The sequence below is a fragment of the Xyrauchen texanus genome, chromosome 42, assembly GCF_025860055.1.
Source record: "Xyrauchen texanus isolate HMW12.3.18 chromosome 42, RBS_HiC_50CHRs, whole genome shotgun sequence".
In the NCBI taxonomy this organism is placed as follows: Eukaryota; Metazoa; Chordata; class Actinopteri; order Cypriniformes; family Catostomidae; genus Xyrauchen; species Xyrauchen texanus.
The window spans coordinates 28,375,797-28,398,185 of NC_068317.1; the positions used below are offsets into that span (position 1 = coordinate 28,375,797).

Sequence of the window (22,389 nt, forward strand, 5' to 3'; positions counted from 1 at the left end):
GAGAGTAAGGTCAGTTTTCTCTTTTCCTGAAGCTTTTTTGGGATTGAGGAAAACCCCAAGCTTTGAAGCAGACTAAAGTTTTAATTTTGGTTCGTGTCAGGCTGATCCATGTCCATGTGACTCCCTCGTGAAAGCACATATTCCCACTGACACATGCTCATGCTGGTACACTCAGACACACACACACAATCACACCAGCATGTTACACATACTTGGCTGTTCGTTCAAACAAATACTTGGAGACATATATGGCAACCGTGACTTTAAGCGGTTATTCCACAATATTTATAAAAACCGTCCACCCCCAAGTTTCTATGATATTCTGGTTCATTCGTAGCTCAGGTCCCTCCTTGTCAAAATGTAATGGAAACCTCTTAAACGTACTTTTCTTTATCAGGGTAAGGTCATAAATTGTTTAAAGATAAAGTGATTGTAACATATAGTTTTTTTGCCAATTACCATGATTCCGTGTTGCATGTAAACACCTTTACCAGTGTGTTTACCGGCTTATTGAATGTGCACAAGTATTGTGAGCATAATCGTTTAGGTTTTGATGTCAGATAAATGCAGTTTTCTTGTTCTTACAAACACTTTTTTTTTTTATAAGCTGATTTTGGTAGTTATCAGTGTATTGCTGTACATGCACTCAATAATATGAAAGTCACTCTAGCCAAGTTATTGAAACAATTAAATTTTTTATATTTTATACTTAATTAATTATTAGTAGTATCTTCAGCCCAAAAGTAAAAAGAGCATTTGGGTTATTTGTGTTTTGAAAAGTGTGTGCGCGCATGTGTGCTTGTGCAGTGTTTCCCATTAATTGTCTAGACTCTGGCGTCCCGCCACAGTTTAATTGGCCCCGCCACGGTCTCATAATGAACCGAACATTTTTTACACTTATCCTCTAAAACATTTTTGCACTTCTCAGTCTCATAATAACATAAAATAAAAGGTTGTGTTTTGCGCTCGCTTGTACAGAGACTTGTGCCAAACTCCCACGAAAAAATAAAGGTATAAACATTTGTGTAGCAGTGAAACAGAGGAGATCCCCAGCTCTATTTCTGTGGAGATGATCAAATACAAGAAACAGAATCTCAAAGTCTTCCTTCATGAGAAATAAGGGCTAGTGCGTTAATCAGAGAGCCTTAAAATAATGTGTGAAAGTGAAGAATTTATGGCAGAAATATTTTACTATTGCATAATACAATACCTTACAATAGCTATACACGTTGGCTGGGTTACAAAAGAAAACAAAACATTGAAAGTCCAATGGATCAAAAATAATTCAGACAAATAAGAGATATATTTGAGTTATTTAGATATATTTTGATAATTAAAATATTATTTTAATTATTTAAAATTTTACACTTTTATATTTGACTATCATATGTTTTGAAACCTGAAAAGGAAATCATACCCATATTTTATTATATGACCCAAGCTAAATTTGTATAAATGACTTGAATGATAGTGAGTTTGTATGGTAATTAATCGCCATATTCGCGAAACACATAAAACAAACAATTCATCATCATAGAAGAAATAAAAATGTTCTATATTAACATGGTATCTAGGTTAAATGAGGCCCTGTAAAAGATTAGTTAGCACCATAGACTCTTGAGTGAATATTGTGGGTCGGGTAGTGTCAATCCAGCTAATTTTAGCCAATCGCTTCTGGCGTGGCAGGCCTTGGCTCTGTTTGTGAACAGCTGTCAATTAAACCCTGGCTGGGGGTGAAGAGCATCATCTATATGGGGAAGAATTGTGTGCGCTGTTTCTCACAATTCTATTTATTTCAAAGATGCATACTGCAGCATTAATAGCACAAAATTGTTTACAAGAGCACAACACTAGCCTCTGAATTTTGCTCTGAAAGTGCACCAGATGGAAGTACTTAACTTTTAAAATGTATAAAATGTTCCTACGGGGGAGCATGCCCACGGACCCCCTAGAGGATCGGAGGTCCACCCCCCATAGTCTTACAAAATCATGTGGTAAACTGTGTGTGTGTGTGTGTGTGTGTGTGTGTGTACACGCGTGCCGCATACTGGTAATATATGTAAAAAAAAAAGGCTTCCTGTTTCCATGCATTACTGTAATCTATTGTGTATGCGAGTGTCAATAATGTGCTTTCATTAATGGCATTAAAATGCTGTTATAGTAATACATCGAAACATGATTAATCATTTACACCGATATCACCCAGAGAAAGAAACGGCCGCAGATGAACCGAAACTGCACACACTCCTTTCCATTTATAAGCAGGCACTCGGTGCTAATTCAGACAGACATGAAACAATAACTAAAGCACTTGTGTTTTTCATTGCCATATGTGGGATTTCCACATATGATTAAAATACCCCAGCCACATTATAACAACATCCCTTCTTGTATCCATATTTATAGCAAGGTTATTCCTTTTATAGTGATGTACAGATTCTGAATGTTGAACATATGTTTACTATGTTGAACATGTTTAAAATGTACCTTGTAGCAATAAAGTCCAGGGATTAATTTTAAATGTTGATTCAGTAATTAGAAAATTTAGTTTTTTTTTAGTTAAGGACCCTGATGAAAATTAACCATGGTTTTACTATAGTAATATTGTTGCAACCATGAACCAGAAGTAAGCAGAAATCATGTTTTTGATACAACGAGCCTTGGTTTTTTAACAGTAGTTCTGCAGTTTTCATATAGTAATCATGATTTTACTATATATTGTAACCATGACAGTAACCATGTTGATTTTGTACCACGATTAAACTATCTTAACTGTTGTAAAACCATGATTTTTGTTAAGGGCAAATCTGTTGAAGTGTTTTTACCAAATAGAGTATTCTTCGGATTTTAAGTAATATTTTTTTTCCCTTAACATAGCAAATACCGAACCGTACCGAAACCCTAAAACCGTGATACAAACCAAACCGTGAGAAATTTTAACCATTACACCCCTAATATATATGTATGTGTATATACATACATGTATGTTTACAGCGATTAGCCACAACATTAAATCCACCTGTCTTATATTGTGTAGGTCCCCCTCGTGCCGCCAAACCTCAACCCGCATCCCAGAATAGCATTCTGAGATTATATTCTTCTCACCAAAATTCTCTAATTAACAAGGTGTTACCGTCCTCAGAAGTGCCCTTCACTTGATGTTTTTTGTGTTTGGCACCATTCAGAGAAAGTCTTGAGACTGTTGTGTGTGAAAATCCCAGGAGATCAGCAGTTACAGTTAGCACCAACATTCATGCCAAGGTCCAAATCACTGAGATCTAAATTGTTTCCCCATTCTGATGGTTGATGTGAACATTAAATGAAGCTCCTGACCCGTATCTGCATGATTTTTGCACTGCTGCCACACGATTGGCTGATTAGATAATCGCATGGATGATTGTTGGTACCAGTTGGGCTGGTTTGAGTATTTCTGTAACTGCTGATCTCCTGGGATTTTCACACACAACAGTCTGTAGAATTTACTGGATGTTGCCTCAATGAACTGTCCCAAATCAATGTTTTTGTTCCATCAAAACTAAGCCAAGCCCATTCATTTCCACTCATGGAAGAAGCATGTTAAACAATTCATTAAAAATCCCTTTTTTATTTTGTAAATGAAGCTCTGTTTGCAGGGTTTTACAAGTCCTATTTGTCATGCTGTGTCATCAGAACTGTTTATTCAGGGGGGTGCAAGGATACGGTGATGTCTTACAAATGCCCTTGCCAGGATATAAGGAAACCAATATGACATAGTAAATAAGCATCTTGCATAATTGCTTCAGAAATATGACCTCATATTACCACATAAAAAATTCTGGATCAGTCAAGTTATGTCGATTTGGTGTTTAAGTGTGTATAAGCAAGATATGAGTGTGTGTGTGTGTGTGTGTGTCATAGCCGTTGAGACTGGTCACATGGCAGGCCGTCAGAGGTGAAGGGGAGGAAACATAATCCAACAGAGGAAGCATTTTACCCATCAGTGTTTATCCTGGGCTGAAGTGTTATTAGAGCAAGACAGCAGATATATAGTGCTTTATAACTGCTCACTCTACACTTTGTGTGTGTGTCTCTCTCTTGCTGGCTTTCTTTACACAGTGGCTGTTGGCTTTACACTAAGATGTCAGCACCAGCTTCTTGGCAGTAAGCACATTGAGGTAAGTAGTAAGCTTCAGTGGACTTGTGTATATATATACATGCTTGTTTGCCTATGGCTAGCTGTATTTTATTTTACTAACTTACTTTTTTTATGTTATATGTATTTTGCCATTTCAAGTATGTTTTATGACTAAATATTTATGCTAAAATGGCCATTTTAACAATTGCTTTTCATTCAACAAACAGTCCAATGGATGAAACTGATTTTTGCCTATAACCTCAGTTTCTGTTTTTTTAGAAAAAGTTTTGTAAGGTTATCTAAAATTATAAGGATGTGGTTTAGTCACTATACTAGTTCTTAAAGATTAACTAACGATGTTAGACTTATTAATCTAGTTTAATGTTAATTTCATCATATTTTGTAAACGTCTAATACATTTTTATCAATAAAAGTTGCGTTGTTAACATTAATTAATGCATTATAAACTAACACCAACAGTGAACAATAGTATATTTATTTATACATTAACATTAACCAAGATTAATAAATACTGTGAGAATATTAGTTGTTAGTTCATGATGCCTAATGCATTTAATGGTACTAATGTTTACAAATAGAACAATATTGTTAAGTGTGACCAGTTTTATTACAAGTTTTATTAACTCTCAAAGTTGAATCGCTGTTACATTGCTCTGAAATGTTGCACTTTCATGCACAAAGTTCAACTTATTTTTTATTTGTATTAATTTTAAATACTAATATGTTCAAAAAGGACATGTAACAGATCCTTCTGGTGATTTTTAGTGATTTTGATTTAAACTTGGCAGCTAGAAGTGAAATTCAAAAGTCAACATGTCATGATGTATCACTAGACACTACAAAGTCAATAATGAAAAGTCCACAGGTTTGCAGATATCTGTTTAGTCATCATTTGTGTTTGCTTTTATTTGCCCTATAAATAACTTGAAAATCAATCAAGTTGTGATAATGAGAAGTCTGTTTGCTGGGATCTGGAACTTAAGAGGCAGCATGGCAAGTCTTGTGAGTTTGATAAAGGAATTAACATGCCACTAATCTACCATCTGTTGCATCTCTATTGTACATCACTGTGATGTTTTTAAAAGTATGTCCTTTTTCATTGTTTAAATCAGAAAAACTTGCAGAATTGTTTTGCAAAAAAAAACAACAACTAGAAAGTCAAAATTTAAATTGTTGAGTGAACGATTCCTTTAAAGCTAAGCTAGTGAAACAATTTCTTCTGTAGAAATTTGTGTGATATTTTTTTTTCTTCTTCTTAAATTGCTGTATATAAATGTATCTTCAAAATAGTAAAAAGTATTTTCTGTGCAATATGGACAAAAAATAATAACTGTCAATTATTTTATGTATAATGTATTCTGCGATTGCGATTTAGTCTTTACTTATCCTAACGTTTTACATTTAAAAATGTATTGCAGTGTTAAAATTCACATTTCATTTTGAGGGAAAAGCATTTTATTTCCATAAATTCTAGATGATTAGCATTGTTTATTTCTTTGTGCCTTTTTGTTTTTCTTTATTTTGTTTTTTCACCTGATTTCTGTTATGTTCTTGCTTTTTGTGCACTGCATTTTGGTCAGTGTGCACAAGATGTGCATCAGTCAGAAAGACTAATTAAACATCACAGAATTCTGAATAAATAAATTGCAGCTTGCTGTGATATAGAAATTGGACATGTTCCTGTCTGGATTTTATTGCAGTTGTGATTAATACTTCTGCGATGAAGCCCTACTACCTTGGCCCCTTTTTTGGGATGGACTGAGAAAACATACAAAATTGCAAAAACAGTCCCCACAATGAGAAACGTATCTAATTGACTATTGATGTAAACTTGAATGCACTCATAAATAATGATTTACATATTCAGCAGCCATATCACCCTACAGATCTTGCCTGGTTGCCCACTAAAGCTAAGTTGGGTTGAGCCTGGCCAGTACCTGGATGGGAGACTCTTGGGGAAAACCAAGTTTTCTGCTGGAAGTGGTATCAGGGAGGCCAGCAGGGGGTGCTCACCCTATGGTCTGTGTGGTCCTAATGCCCCAGTATAGTGATGGGGACACTATACTGTAAAAAAAAAGCACCATCTTTCGGATGAGACATTCATTAAACCGAGGTCCTGACTGTCTGTGGTCATTAAAAATCCCAGGACACTTCTCGTAAAGAGTAGAGGTGTAACCCCGGTGTCCTGGCCAAATTCCCTCCATTGACCCTTATCTATCATGGCCTCCTAATAATCTCCATCCCTGAATTGGCTACATCACTCTACTCTCTCCTCTCCACCAATAGCTGGTGTGTGGTGGGCGGTGGGCGTTCTGGCGCACTATTGCTGCCGTCGCATCATCCAGGTGGATGCTGCACACTGTTGGTGGTTGATGAGATTCCCCCTATACTATGTAAAGTGCTTTGAGTGCCTAGAAAAGCGCTATATAAATGTAAGGAATTATTATTTATTATTATTATTATTTTTCAATTGCATGAGAAGTTTCCGTCCAATTGAATTAAGATTTTTATTTAAAAAACTACATTTAATTTCAGTTTAATTAACAATTGTTTAATATTAAACTACTCAATTTGCTGGAAATTTGTTACAAAATTGTAATGCATAAATCTTAAAAATAGGCTTACATTTTTTTTGAGTATGACTTCTTGAGTTTAGATTCTAAATCTTACCAGCCCAGTAGATCTTTAATTACAAGTCTAAACCATATAATGTTTGAGTCAAACACCTTTCAACTTTTTCCAATATGAGGTTTAAAAACAACTCTCAAACATGTCTTTCATGTGGATGAGCCGCTGCTCAGTCATTGACCGTTTTATATTGTGCAGTAAAGTTTCCACATTGTGATTGAACGTCTATTTTCAGAATGGCATGTTTATTGGCATTCTCTGTCCATTTGGACATGCTTTGTCTGAAATTATACTTGAATATAATCCAGCAAGATGGTTTGCCTTCCACAGAAGCAAGTATTTTCCAATCTGGGAGCTATGCTTATAGCCAGTACACTCTGTTGTATCTTACCAGAGATTCTAAGTACAAGTTAGTGTGGGATTGGGTTCCTATTTGACAAGAAATGAGTAGTATTGAGTCCTGCCCAATTTTTCTCGCCAAATTGGAATGCCAAATGCTAAGCCCTTTTGATTTCAAAGGATAAAACCCTTCTTCGTGTTCACTTTTAAGGCATGTAAAATTAATCATAAAGCCCTTTGCGGATTTGTTTTTACAGTTTTGACAGTTTGTGTTGTCTACTGTACTGCGTTATCATTTAAATGTCGAAATTTGCCATTACTCAATGTAAAATTAGCATTTTCCTATGTTTAGTGGATGAGCCAGATGTGCATCCTCATCTCAGTTGTTGCAGTGGATACAAATTGAATTGCATTCCTGTGTTTTGCAGTTTAATCTGAAAATAAAAATAGCCAAGGCTTCCAAACACCTTACACATGCCCATGTGTGTCGGGGAAATTTGTGAGTTAAATAAAGAGACAATGACGAAACAACTTGTGGACCAAATGCTAATTTGAAAAAAACATATTGACAATAGAAGTGGACATCAGTAAATGTAAAAAAAGAGATCTTTCTCAATGTTGATTGATACTGTTGATTAGGTTAAGGTTTAGGGTAGGGATTTGCACAAAACTCGATAGAGCATTAACCTTTATAACCTTATCTAACCCTAACACTCAGTGGACATTTCACCTTGGAACTGCTCCGCATTCTGTCATTTTACAAAAATGTCAACATAGTTACTTAATTTTCATTAGATCATGAAAATATTTAGCCTGAAAAAATTCAGCCGAGATCATGGCAAAACTGTTTTCAGTGCAGAAGTGTACACCTAAAATAAAGACTGAAATGTCAAGCAGATTTTTGCCATGTTAAAACCAAGCATTGGATGGGTTGAGTGTGTCAGCAACTTCACAGTCGTGAGCTGAAGATCATAGAATGGATACTCTTATCAGCTTTCATTTTGCAATCATGTACTTTTACATTCGATAGCTGTACACACTTCCTGTTTTAAAAGCACCACTAAAACATTAAATAAACACTAAAACATTTTTCTCTGCAATATGCTGATATCATATCTACATGTCATATCTGTGCTTGTACAATTAGTATCTCAAAGTTTGATGTGCCGCCTACGGTTAATAGGAACTTCACTCAAAGGTCAAGAAAAAACTTTGGTGGCCTTTTTTATGTGTTATTTTAAACAGTACAGTAAAGTTTAGGTCTTGCTATTTAAAGGGATAACAGAACTTCTTATATGCTTAATATAGATGCAATATACAGAGACAAATTGCAACATTACAGTATATCGCACACTATATTTAGATTTGTCATAAAGATATTGCGGTTATGTTTCTTAGAACTGTGAATTTGAAATGTTTATCCCACCCTTAAAAATTTTGCAAGATATATATATATATAAGATAATGCAAGGAACATACAAGTTCTTTATTGAAAGAATGATGCCAGAATGTGTTTCGTTACAAGGCAGGTCCCACAATTTAACACAGATGTTTGACTCCTCATAAGGGAGTCGATTGCATTAACCTTTCACTTCTGGACAACACATTTTTGTACAGATGTCCATTAGGGGACCTATTGGTCCCACTCTAATTTGGATATCTCCATACTTTGGCATCCAACCAAACAGAATATATTACTCACAATAAAAGAACACCCAGACCTGGGTAGGTTTGTAAAGCCATTTTGGAAAATGTCTTATGGTCCGATAAGACCAAATAAGAACGTTTTGGCCCAAATTCCAAAAGAAGTATATGGTGCAAGACCACAGCTGTCAGCATCATGCTGTTAGGAGGTGTGTCTTCAGCCATAGCAGGTGCTATGATTCAGGATAAAGAGAAATAAATACCTCCACAAATCAAGAATATTTGCAGCAGAACCTTCCTCCCTTTGCCAGAGAAAAACAATGAAAACACAATCGTTGCTTTCAACGTGCCAGTGATAGGAAACGCATAGATTTATTAACAAAGGAAAGGTTTGAAAAAGGAGTGTTGATATCCTTGAATGTTCCAGTCAGACGTTGGATTTCAACTCTTTTGAATGGCTGTGGTGGGATGAAATTTCAAGAGTCTGCTTTATGCTCAGTAAAATGGACTCCATTTTCAATTATATTTCTTTAGACTAGTGTGTGGCAGGGCGGAGGGCGGGGCCGGGTCGTGATCCTACACACCCGGTCCCGTATTAGGCTAATTAAGCCTCAGAGAGGGATAAAGGTCGACTGCAGAGGATAGTGCGGGAGAGAGAGATTGTTTACGGACATGTCCGTCATGTGTGCGTCTTCTGTTTAAGTTTTATATTAAACTATTATTTATATCGTCAAGCCAGTTCTCGCCTCCTCCTTTCCATTGACTACTTTACACTGGTGCCAAAACCCGAGAACCGGCTTGACGATATAAATAATATAGAGAGTAACAGTTAAAGGACGATCAAAGAGGAGGCGAGAACCGTGTGAACAGTAAACATAAAGTTTAATAAGAAACTCAACATAAAACAAACATAAACACAGACACACATGCAACACAGTCGCGTGTGTCTCTCTCTCTCTTTCCATCGAACTGGAGCCTCTGGCTCCCTTTAAACTCGCTCTCCTACTGACCAGCTGATTTAGCACCAGCCTTGCATTGCCACGGCCCGGCCATGACCACCTCCTCGTCACAAGTTCTAATACAATTAATTACATGGAATGCTGATTTTATTTTTTTTTTTTTTTATTAATTGCATATATCAATATTTGCTAAAGAAGCACCCAAATAAATCAAATTCAATATATAATAAAGATAATTGTAAATGGAATGTATAATACATGAGAAATTGTCTAATCACAACATGAATCCATGAATCCACATCCAGGTACTCATGTGCAATTTCAATATTTAAAAAAAGAAGCCTTTATTAGAGGTGCTACATCTTCAAGATTCACCAACTTGTGATGTGGATTCATGTTGTCATTACTGGGAAACATCCACTACTAATTTTCATGTATTTTGCACCCTTTCCTGCAAAAGATGCACTCTTGGATGTAATCCATAATGTAATCATTATTTATAGGAATTTAGATCATTTAAAAAACAGTGAAGGTAGTACTTCAAGCTTGAAGTGCTCCATTGATTGGAAAATTCCTTATTACCGAATTTAAGTACAGACAGGGTGCATGATTAATTGTGTATTTTTTTTAGATAATTATTCACACTGAACAGCTTTAGTTACTAGTATTAAAACATTTTCAGTCAGACTGATGTTATAATCATGCTGTTCATTCACTCACATATTTTAGCCTATATTAAGATTTCCGCATTTCAATTTCATAACAAAATTCCATGTACATTTTATAATGTTTAACTAAATAAATGTATAAATAAAACATATTTCATTTTTTATTTTATTTTAAGTTTACTCAATTCCATTTGATGAAAGTTTTAATGAAATTGAAATGTCTTAAAATTATTAATTTTATCATTATTTTTATTACTATTTAGTTTTGAAGTGACTGTTATATGTTTGCATAGTGTTGAGTTAGTTGAATTAATCTTTATTGTATACTATTATACATGCAACTATTTTATTGTTATTTTTCTAATCTCTTATCTGTATTTTTCTAACAGTAGCAACCTTTTATTATCCGTTTGTTATCATCAGTCTTCAGCTATGTGGGAGACTATTACAGTATGTTATATTGACTGTAGTTAAGCAGCAGATGACGATGGCTTCCCATATTAAAACGGTTACATCACTGCAACATAAATACCATAATTATCCAAAATGCAATTGTCAGAGAATCTTCAGTGAAATACTAGTTTTTGAACTACTTAGCCTCATGATAATTCATCATAATTCGTATGAGATGGTGAAACCTTAAGAGGTTCGACTCTTAGACCAATCAATCAAAGAAAGAATTTCAAAAGGACACCGTACAGGTGAAACATTTTAGCTAGCCTCTTATCACACACTTTATTTGAAGTGTAACACATTTGGTTACTCATTCCTATTTATGTGTGCAATATAAATGACTGATGTATGTCAATAACCAGTAATACGCATTTAAGCCTGTCATGCTGACTAAATAAGATTGAATCTGACTTGTGTCTCATGCAGTGTCACTATTTTTTGGTGTAACCACATTAAAACAGTTCAGATTAAATATACAACCCTCCCTTTATCAACAGTCAATGCTCTCTTTTTAATAAAGTGTTTTACAGTATGTATCTGCTATTTCACTCACAGGTTATGCTGCCTATAAACTCCTGCTTGAGTCTCAGTGAGAAAGAGAAAGGCTAAAGCCTGTCCAGAACACAGTGCTGTTCAGCGTCTCCTGTGCTGCCCAAACGCAGTCAACCATGAGTGACCCCACGACCACAGATGAACTCACTAATGCTGTGGCTTCAGTTGTTCACAATGTAAGTCAACTGCTTGATTGACTCAAAGATGTATGCAGATGTTCAGTACTTCGTAATTATCATGAATATGGTGGGGTTTTTGCTTTGAGGTTTATTTTGTTTATTTAATGGGACAGTAAAGGTATCAGATGGTGGTACCATAGTACTTCTGATGTATACCATAGATCTGACTTATTACCAGATTTACACAACATGGTGTTTACGTGGTACTCTAAGGCTCTTCAAAGAACACCATGGTACCATCTCAAAAACAGCATGGTATTGCCTTGATATTGCAGTGGTACACATTGCATTCATTCATTCATACTTCCTCAATCACTATCACTGTACAGTGGCATATTCAAAAACCTTTGGTTTTCCCATGCTACCATATGCTAAACCATGGTAAGATCTGAGTAATTTTTTGTTACTGATGCATTGTGAATACTAATAGTCATCTTAAATTGTAATATATATATATATATAATATATATTTCACTCAACTTGATTTTTGACTATCCTTACTAGTTTTAATTAAGTTACCATTGCTTTCTAAAGTAAGAAATACCTTTAGAAATTCTTTCTAAAAATTGTCATGAATAAAAATATTTAAGTGGTCATAATTAAACAATACGTGAAATGTCACATTTTGGAATATTATCTCAAATATATACATTCTTTAAAATTTGGCTTTGAGTACTACTAACTCAAAATTATTAAGTTCAAAATTGAGGCAGTGTGCAATACCCATAAGTCCTTAGGGAAATTTTGTTGTAGAAAAATAATCATTATTAAAAATGTAAATAGTCTTAACTAGTCTTATAACTATGTAGTTTATGTAGTAGCTGGTTGATAGTGGTGATTTTTGTGAAGTTGCCATTAGAGTGATTAGTGTGACCTCTGGTGAACTTGGAGCCTGTTAAATTCAAGCCATTCTTCTTTACTCGATTGGAATTGACAAAGGTGTAGATTTATGTGCTCTAAGAAGTACTGAGTAGAATCCAAGGTGTCATATGGCTTACCTAGAGTCGAGTCATAATTTCCCTTATACTCTATAAGACATGATATACAGTGCCTCCGGAAAGTATTCACAGTGCTTCACTTTTTCCACATTTTGTTATGTTACAGCCTTATTCCAAAATTGATTAAATTCATTATTTTGCGAAAAATTCTACAAACAATACCCCATAATGACAACGTGAAAGAAGTTTGTTAGAAATCTTTGCAAATTTATTAAAAATAAGCAACTGAAAAATCACATGTACATAAGTATTCACAGCCTTTGCCATGACACTCAAAATTGAGCTCAGGTGCATCCTGTTTCCACTGATCATCCTTGAGATGTTCCTTCAACTTGATTGGAGTCCACCTGTGGTAAATTCAGTCGATTGGACATGATTTGGAAAGGCACACACCTGTCTATATAAGGTCCCACAGTTAACAGTGCATGTCAGAGCACAAACCAAGCCTTGAAGTCCAAGGAATTGTCTGTAGACCTCTGAGACAGGATTGTATCGAGGCACAGATCTGGAGAAGGTTACAGAAACATTTCTACAGCATTGAAGTTCCCAATGAGCACAGTGGCCTCCATCATCCGTAAATGGAAGAAGTTTGGAACCACCGGGACTCTTCCTAGAGCTGGCCGCCCGGCCAAACTGAGCGATCGGGGGAGAAGGGCCTTAATCAGGGAGGTGACCAAGAACCTGATGGTCACTCTGATAGAGCTCCAGCGTTTCTCTGTGGAGAGAGGAAAACCTTCCAGAAGAACAACCATCTCTGCAGCACTCCACCAATCAGGCCTGTATGGTAGAGTGGCCAGACAGAAGCCACTCCTCCAGTAAAAGGCACATGGCAGCCCACCTGGGGTTTGCCAAAAGGCACCTGAAGGACTCTCAGACCATGAGGAACAAAATTCTCTTGTCTAATGAAACAAAGATTGAACATTTTTGCCTGAATGGCAAGCGTCATGTCTGGAGGAAAAAGGCACCGCTCATCACCTGGCCAATACCATCCCAACAGTGAAGCATGGTGGAGGCAGCATCATGCTGTGGGGACTGGGAGACTAGTCAGGATCGAGGGAAAGATGAATGCAACAATGTACAGTGACATCTTTGATGAAAACCTGCTCCAGAGCACTCTGGACCTCAGACTGGGGCAAAGGTTCATCTTCCAACAGGACAACGACCCTAAGCACACAGCCAAGATAACAAAGGAGTGGCTACGGGACAACTCTGTGAATGTCCTTGAGTGGCCCAGCCAGAGCCCAGACTTGAACCCGATTGAACATCTCTGAGATCTGAAAATGACTGTGCACCGACGCTCCCCATCCAACCTGATGGAGCTTGAGTGGTCCTGCAAAGAAGAATGGGAGAAACTGCCCAAAAATAGGTGTGCCAAGTTTGTAGCATCATACACAAAAATACTTGAGGCTGTAATTGGTGCCAAAGGTGCTTCAACAAAGTATTGAGCAAAGGCTGTGAATACTTATGTACATGTGATTTAAAAATATATATATATATATATATTTGAAATAAATATATATAGATTTCAAACAAACTTCTTTCAAGTTGTCATTATGGGGTATTGTTTGTAGAATTTTGAGGAAAATAATGAATTTAATCCATTTTGGAATAAGGCTGTAACATAACAAAATGTGGGAAAAATTGAAGCGCTGTGAATACTTTCCAGATGCACTGTAGCTCAATATAAATATTTAGTGAAAAACATTGATACTTTAATCGCAGATGTGTTAACTTTACATGTAATTATTTAATTTTACTTAAAAAATTAAGTTAATTTAACTCGAGCCAAATAATGTTTACTTAGAAAAGGCATGCGATTAGCCACTATTGGCTAAAAAAAAATCTTATTTTTTTACAGTGTGTGTGAGCAGTTGCCTTGATACCTTAAATATTCAAACAGCTTTTGATAGATTTATATCAGCAGTGGTTTCTATAAATGGTATCTACACTATAAATTCTGTTATTCATTCATTTTCTTTTGTGCCTCAATCTCTGTCTCTTGTCTGGGGTTTTATTTTTTTTCTTTCTTTAATGGAATATAGTATTTAAGATCCAGGCCGATTTCCCAAACAAACGCCTGTGTTGTAATTATTTGTGTGGTTTTAAATCACTGTATTCTTTGCCCATTATCTCAGGCATTGCAAGGGAAACTCAAGAGACCACCTCACCCACAAAATTGAAGGTTTTTTTTTTCCCTGTAGCTGTTTCCTGAATCTGACTTGAATTTGAATCCTCTCCAAACCCACAATTTGCTGTGTCATAATTCTCTGGGCTTCAGCTTTAAAGAGCCTAATCCTTTCTGTGTCTACTTTGTTCTGAATAGTATCTCTTTAATAATGCAGAACTTTTGAAAATGAGTATCTTCAGTCTAATTTTGGTTTATTATTTTGGCCCTGCATATAGAATAATTGTTAGTATATATTTGATTCTTTTGAACATTTGATTTTTTTCTTTTGTAATTTTCTTTTGTTGATTTGCTTCATCAAAATCAGTCACCAGTGTTTATTTAAACAGTTTTTTAATTTTAGCCTGAATTTTTGTCTTTTATTGAAAATGTCTTTGAAATTTAGTCAATAATTAATCGTCATATTTATTTATTTTTAAAAATTTTACTGCTATGACTCAAATTGATTATAATTTTAGTTGACAATAATGTACAAAATGACACATTTATCAAACTGTAAAAATGCACTGGTTTTGCATTTTTATCTTGGAATATAGAAATTTAGATTTTTTTATTTGACAGCCTTGGTGTGTTTTCCCAGGATATTTTAAATGCATACATCTTCAGAAGTTACTTTTTTTGGAGAACACTAGCATATAGATAACCTCAAAAAAGACATGGACCGTTTTGGACAAAACGCCTGCTTGGATTTCATGCATCACTAAGGCCAGAAATGTCACGCTAATAGTATCATCCATAATGACTGTTGTCATAATGTGGTTTTTAGCTTAATTTATGTAAATTTCTCATTGCCGGTTGGTGGAATTCAGTTAAAGAAGTATCCTTCATCCTAATTTGTTCACTGTATTGACTGGTGCCCTTATGGCAAGCAACAGTTGATATGTTAGGTTAATGATTATCAACCCTTAAAACGACTGCCAGTTGTGTCAGAGCGTGTATATGGGGGTGTGTTTGGGGGGAAGACTACACAATCAGTGATTGGAGTTCAAGAGAAGGCTTGATATTGTGAAACTGGGCTATTCCATATCCTCTTCCTGCTGTGGTCATGTGACGAGCGAGGTTACAGAGTGGTGTACAGTGTCTGTTTGCTCATCTTTTAGATTTGCTTGAGAAAGAGATTCTTTTTCGTGCTCTGTGGGACACTCACCTGTGTTTCAACATAATAGATGACCAATGGATTTCCTGTACAAGTTTAAGGTTAGTCATTTACGGGGTTAAAGACCGTGTCGGCATGTGTCTCCATGGTTAAATTAGTGATAATATATGTGCTACTTGTTCACGATGACCATGTGTCTTTGTTGGTCAACATAATGATGAATGTTGCTTAATGGGGATAGTCTACATAAGTCTCTGGTGTGTATCTGATATGAGTCAATGTCCAATAAATTTAGTCAAAATGTTATCATGTCGTATTCATTAATTAAAATTACACTTGCAAAGACAAGAATTGCATGAGCTCTATTAGGATATATATATATACCCACAAGTCTGTTGCACTCCCTCCTTAGCCCTTGTGTTGCACATGTGCCTTGCTGAGTCAGCGGGATTTCAAACACCTCATTGATCTTTGCAGCTTATCGCTTACTGGCTGTGACACTCACTTTGGCCAGTGGCTCTTCATGCAAGCTGACACTAATGCCATGGGCCGATGAGTGGGTTCTAGCACCAACAGTCTGCTACTATGCCGTAAACTTGTCTGGAGTTGTCTTGTGGGATGATTAAAGATTTTCTTTGGGTTCAGTTTGCCAATGTCATGTTGGCCTGAGCATTATTTGTGGCCAATTGTGTCTGATGAACCATATCCCATGCAGTATGTGCCGCATATTAGACGACTTTGCCCATACTGTTATGCCAGCCAAACCTCATTGTGAGTTCATTGGAGGCAAATTAATTTAATGTGTGTAGAAATTGGGTTGAGATTGACCACAAGCATTTCATGGACAACTTTGATTTGTAACTTTAAGTCTACTAATAAGATTGTTTAGCAGATATGATCAAAATCTATTGACTTTTTCCCTCATGGCCTGGGCCAAAGCTTCACAGGCTGTTTATGGGAATTTCAAGGGTATAATCTTTGTCCTGTGATGTGTTGAAGTTGTGCAAATAGCCTTTGAGCCTTGGGGAAAGCCGTTTTAACCGTAAAAAACCAAATATAACGAGTTTGACCAGCCTGAACAAAAAGTAAACCAAAGGCATTGTTCCCACATGCACTAATCACAACATCAAAGACCTGGTTCTCAAGTAGAACGTATTTACAGCACTCCTGTAAAATCTCGGCGAACATAAGTTACGTCAATGGCACAACATAACCTTAAAGGAAAATGTTTGATTCAATGCAAGTTAAGCTCAATCGACAGCATTTGTGGCATAATGTTGTCTACCACAAAAAAATTATTTCGACTCGTCCCTCCTTTAAAAAAGGCAACAATTGTGGTTACAGAGAGGCATTTGCAATGGAAGTGAATGGAGCCAAAATTTCAAGCATTTAAAAGGCAAAAATGTGAAGCTTATAATTTTATAAAACCACTCACATTAATTCTTTTGTTACAACTTGTGTATTATTTAAGCTGTAGAGTTGTTTAACTTTTTTTTTAGTTAGTTTTACAGTCGTTTTTGTTGTGTCGTCATGGCAACGAAGTTGTAAAATTGCATAAAACTTAACATGGAAAAGTTAAGTGATTTTATCACACTAAAATCATGTTAACATGCATAATATTTACATCTTGTGGTATTTCTTTTTAAAAAAAATAAAAGGAGGGAGGAGCCAAAATAAATTTTGTGGTACTTAATATTGTGCCACAAAGACTGTAAATATTTGCCTATGGGAAACTTTGAAGTGTGACTGAGAAGATCATATTGTTCTGGACAATCTACACCATGTGCTCCCTTCTGGCTGAACGCATGTGTCCTCGCATGGAGAACAAGCCATGTTTGCTTTTTATCGCCCTGTGGAGAAAGACCAACAGTATTAAAGTGAGCCCCCTGGTCATGCATACATGCCTCCAATGTCAGACAGCAAGAACACATTTGTTTTCTACTCACTTTTGTTGTTCTTGTGGGCATAAATGGAGAAGAGATCTCTGTTTCACAATAATCTAACCATGTCTCGGTAAAATCGCATCTCTAATGCTCGGGTTGTGGTGGGTACAAATCGAAGGCTGTTTTCAGATGCTTCTAAAATTTTGACTTGATTTGTTGGCTGTGTTGAAATTGATTCAAATCTTGCTTGCTTGTTGATGCTGCTTTTGTGCAGACCTTACTTCCTTGTAGAGCGCAACAGTGTCCTCCCACTTTTTCAGCCGTCTTGGTTCCGGAAGTATTTTTCCCATTCATTTTTTCCATATGGATTTTATAAAATCCTTCAGAGAAGAGTTCTAAGCCATGAACCAGGCCAACCATCTCTGAGGTGAATCGCATGATTACAAGCTTTTTTCAAGACTTGATTTGCAAATCGGACAAAGACAAAGACCGTTTACTAAACATCTTTAATGAGGCAGTGAACTACAATCCCATGAAGCATTGCGAAAAGCTTAATCAAATGAAAAACTATGGAAATATATGGTATATTAACAACCCCAGAGCTCAAAGTAGGACTGTTAATTATAATAAGTTCATTATTGTTAATAATCCATACCCCTATGACAAACATGAATGTAATTTCTACATCTCTGAAACTAGACAGTTGCTCTCTATTGCAGAATTTGCTACATTTCAGAATTTGTGCATTTTGTATAAATACATTATTTTGACCATATAGGGGCATTGTTGAATTCTTGATTCTGATTGTTTGACAAACATTTGAAGTTGTTGAGTCTATAACTGTACGCCTGAAGTTGCAGGTTTGTTGAATGCATAATAGGTCCATACTACTTACTACTGGTCTTTCCAAACTAACTGTGGTAAATTGGTTTTAAGCAAGATCATCATTAGGTGGCATTAGGAATTAGTCTTACACTAGCAATACCATAATCTTATCTTATGATACTATACCAGCTAAAGTATCATGAAACCAAGTAGTATCCCGATACCACATGATAGCGTTTTAATTCTTAACACAGTTTGGCATAGCAAAGGTGGTTCTTAGAAATTCCACTTGTTGTTCCGGAAGTGGTGAAAATAACTTATGGATGAACAGGGAGAAGACTCAAATGGCCTAACTTGTATCCTAATGCATTCTTAATTTGATGTAAAATAAATGTTTTATTCTTCGCTGCATCAAAACAGCCAGTTCAAACGGTAATGTCTTTAAACTTTTATTCCATTATTTATGTTTATCATACTATGTAATCATATTATATGATTATTTAAATGTTGGTAAAATAAAAATAAAGATATTGTAACATTGAAAAGACTGTTTTGAGCAGCTGTTTCATTATTATAACTGCTTCAGCCCCGGTCGCCTGGTTACAGGAGCGCGAATGCAAATGACACAGAGGTTTGATCACATGTCTTAGGGATGTGATCTAATCATAAGTGCGAACATGGTGAAGTTACCACCACCTGGGGCGGCTGTGGCTGTGGTGGTAGAGCGGGTCGGAGACACTCACACTTGGTGTATGAGTGTGAATGTGTGTGTGAATGGGACACAGTGTAAAGCACTTTGGTAACCTCTAAGGTTACAAAAGGTGCTATATAAGTGCAGGCCAATTACCATTTACCCCCATGCATTTGTAATTGGAAAAAAAATTAAACGAGTGCAATGTTAGATTTTTCAGATAAACGGTGAATCTGTAAATGTTAAGTTAAAGCATTTAGGTTAAATGAAGTGGCACTAACCCGTGTGTATTCTGCAGAAGCAGTGGGATGTGCCGAAGGTGTTTAATAAGGTTGCTGGTTTTTCCCACTTTTGGCTTGATATCTCTGTAGGCATTCACAGCAGATGGGTTTTCCTGGTCTAATCAGTCAAAACCCAACATAATCCCAAATCTCGCTGCATGAATTGTGTTGTGTAAAAAGCTTCTCATTCTCTGAAGTTTTAGTTAAACCCATATTATCCATAAAGAGACACGACCACCAATTTTACACATTGGGATTCAGATGTGTGTGTTTTTGAAGCATGGGAAAACCACTCATTGAAAAATAATGGGCAAATTCTGAACAGCATTTTGTGCCCTTAAAGGGCACAGTGTGAAGGGGACACCACTCGAAAAGACAATATTTTAATTTTATTGCAGACATAGGTCTGATTTAAATTAAGGTTTTAGCTAAAATAATATTAGGAATGTCACATACTTCAGGGTATGCACCAGCTGTGCGTAAGGTCACGTAAATTGGGAGGTAAAGTTCACACTAAGTGCTTATTAGTTAGTTTGTAAATAAGTCCGTGTTTAATTTGGTTGCACCACCTGCTCTTAAGGCAAGACTTAACTAGTAGGTCATAAGCTCTCCATAAAGTAATGCATAGTCGCATAATATGACGTTTACTTGTATTGATCCAATAAGCAGCCTTGAAATTTGTACACAGAAGTATTTTAAAAAGACGTAAATTTCAGTTTGATTTCATAAAAAAAATGTTTTGGTACTGTCAGCTGTAATAAATTATATCCCCATTAAAATACGATACAAAATAAAAGTCGATTTAATAAATAGTATATTTGTGTAAATAACAATATATAGGACCTGTATCTAAAATAAATGAGGGGTGATAAATAAATAACTAAATATTTCGTTTTTATGTAGGGTTACGTTCTACCTAAGTTTAATGGTGTAACACTCAAATATTTAGTAGTGTGTAAATTGTGACTTAGTGCCCATTTACGTTACAACTAGGCTAAGTTGTAACTTGCGTATAGGTGGTGCAACCGGCTCCAGGTTTCCTTTATTGACGTCACTTAAAATGGGATAATCGGAAGATACTGACCCCGATAAGCACATACATAACAATGGCAGATCTACAGTACTACCATCTGAGAACTACAACTTGTAACAATAAGACACAACAAGAGAATGTAGATACAGCGCAATAGAACAGTTAACTAAAAACACTACCCCAAACATGGTTTGCACACTTTGATAATAATCCACACAAAATCGCAATGACGAGTCTTTCTTCTTGACTAGCATGGCAGGTGCTGTCCACATTTGAGGGTTCAATGACCCCCGTCTTCGATCTTCTGTATCTTTTGCTCCGCTGCCCGTTGTTTAGTCTGTGGTAGACAGTGCGGCTCACCCTTTAGCTCTGCTGAACGGCTGGTGGCTCTCCTCTTTCCAGTGGTGCAGTCTTCGTGTGTAGCCGAAGTGTGGCACTCGGCACCTCAATGCACAAGCCTAAACGGTGCAAAAGATCCAGCCCCATGATGAAATCGGCCTCTATATCAGCGAGCCATACATCGTGCTGGACACTTAAGTTGCCTTTTTCCCCAGAGCATGGCTATCTACTCAGTCACTGTCCGCATATGTCTCGGTGCGGATGCCCAGTCAGCGGTGCCTGGTAAGGTAGCCGTCCATACAAGGAAAATAGTAGAGCTGGTGTCGACAAGGGCTCAACAGGGGTAACTGTCCATGGTACAAGACACGTAGAGCCCGTAATCCTGCCCCGCCATTGTGCACTTCCCATGGAGGGGGGTACAGTTGGAGGTGAGCGGCAGTCCTTCATTCCTACCGCTCCCCTCTAGTTTTCCAATGGCAGAGAAGGGGGAGGCCGAGGCACCGGAGCCGGGCAGTTCTGTGCGGCATGTCCTAGCTCACCACAATTATAGCAAGGGTCCCGTAGAGCATCTTGCCTCCTTGGCACAGAGGAAGGGGTCATGTCTCCCTTGCCTGTGTCACGATGTCAACCCAGTGGACTGCCTCGGTTTCGAAGCTGCTATCCTCGCCAACGTATTCAGCCTGATCAGCCTCAGTCGGTGGCCGTACTGTGCTGAAGACGGCCTCTGCACTCTCCGCCTCCTCGAGTCCAACGCCAGGGACAAGCGGAAATTCTGCCGTAACCTTTCAGGCAGGAAAGCGTACAGGAAGGCATGAAGGGCCAACTCCCCCGTACGGCCGCATCGCACAGTGGGTATCCTAGCCATACATAGAATCCGCTGTGAGGGACCCCTTTCTCTTCCCTTTCTCTGATGTCTGACTAACTGGTCCCATCGTTGTTCCACCGTATGCCGCTCTCCGAATTGACACTCCAATGCTGCCACGAGGGTTTGAACTGCCGCTGATCCGCGGTTGTCATGTCAAGTAGGACTTGCAGAGCTGGGCCTTCAAGCTCCAATATCAAGTGCACCGCGGCGTCCTCTTTGCTCCACCCTGCACGCTTGGCCGACAGCTGGACCTGTGCGAGGTACAATTCAGGCAGCACTGACCCATCGGATCTGGCCAGCTTCACCAGGATCTTTGAAGGACTGCTTACCATCGCTTACCACAGAGGGCAGTCGCCACCTCTTATGGAGCTTGATCCCGAAGTACTTGCTTCCTTCCGATTGGCGTCGTTCTCGGCCGGGTCCGAGCAACACACAAGCTTGTTTTTGAGGTGGTGAGATTTACCATTAAAGACTATCGTCATTTACTCACGCATACATTGTTCCAACCCCATATGACATTCTCTGCTCCATGGAACACAAAAGTAGATGTTTGGCGGGATGTTCGTCTCAGTCACAATTCAGTTTCATTGTGTGGAAGAGAAAATGCATCATCTCCTTTTGTGTTCAACAAAGAAT

General features: G+C 37.2%; 1 protein-coding gene across 3 annotated transcripts in view; it reads left to right on the forward strand.

The window, feature by feature from the left end:
* LOC127635154 (anion exchange protein 2-like) overlaps positions 1-22,389 on the forward strand; it is a 74,182-nt gene that overhangs the window by 17,127 nt on the left and 34,666 nt on the right. Inside the window, exons 2-3 of one of the 3 annotated variants that reach the window (XM_052114940.1) lie at positions 4,096-4,154; positions 11,382-11,554. In XM_052114940.1, the coding sequence (XP_051970900.1) occupies positions 11,495-11,554 (60 nt within the window). In that variant the 5' untranslated portion in view covers positions 4,096-4,154; positions 11,382-11,494. Of the gene's footprint in view, positions 1-4,008; positions 4,155-11,381; positions 11,555-15,811; positions 15,938-22,389 lie in introns of those variants that run through there. The other 2 variants (XM_052114939.1, XM_052114941.1) reach the window with 2 other exon arrangements.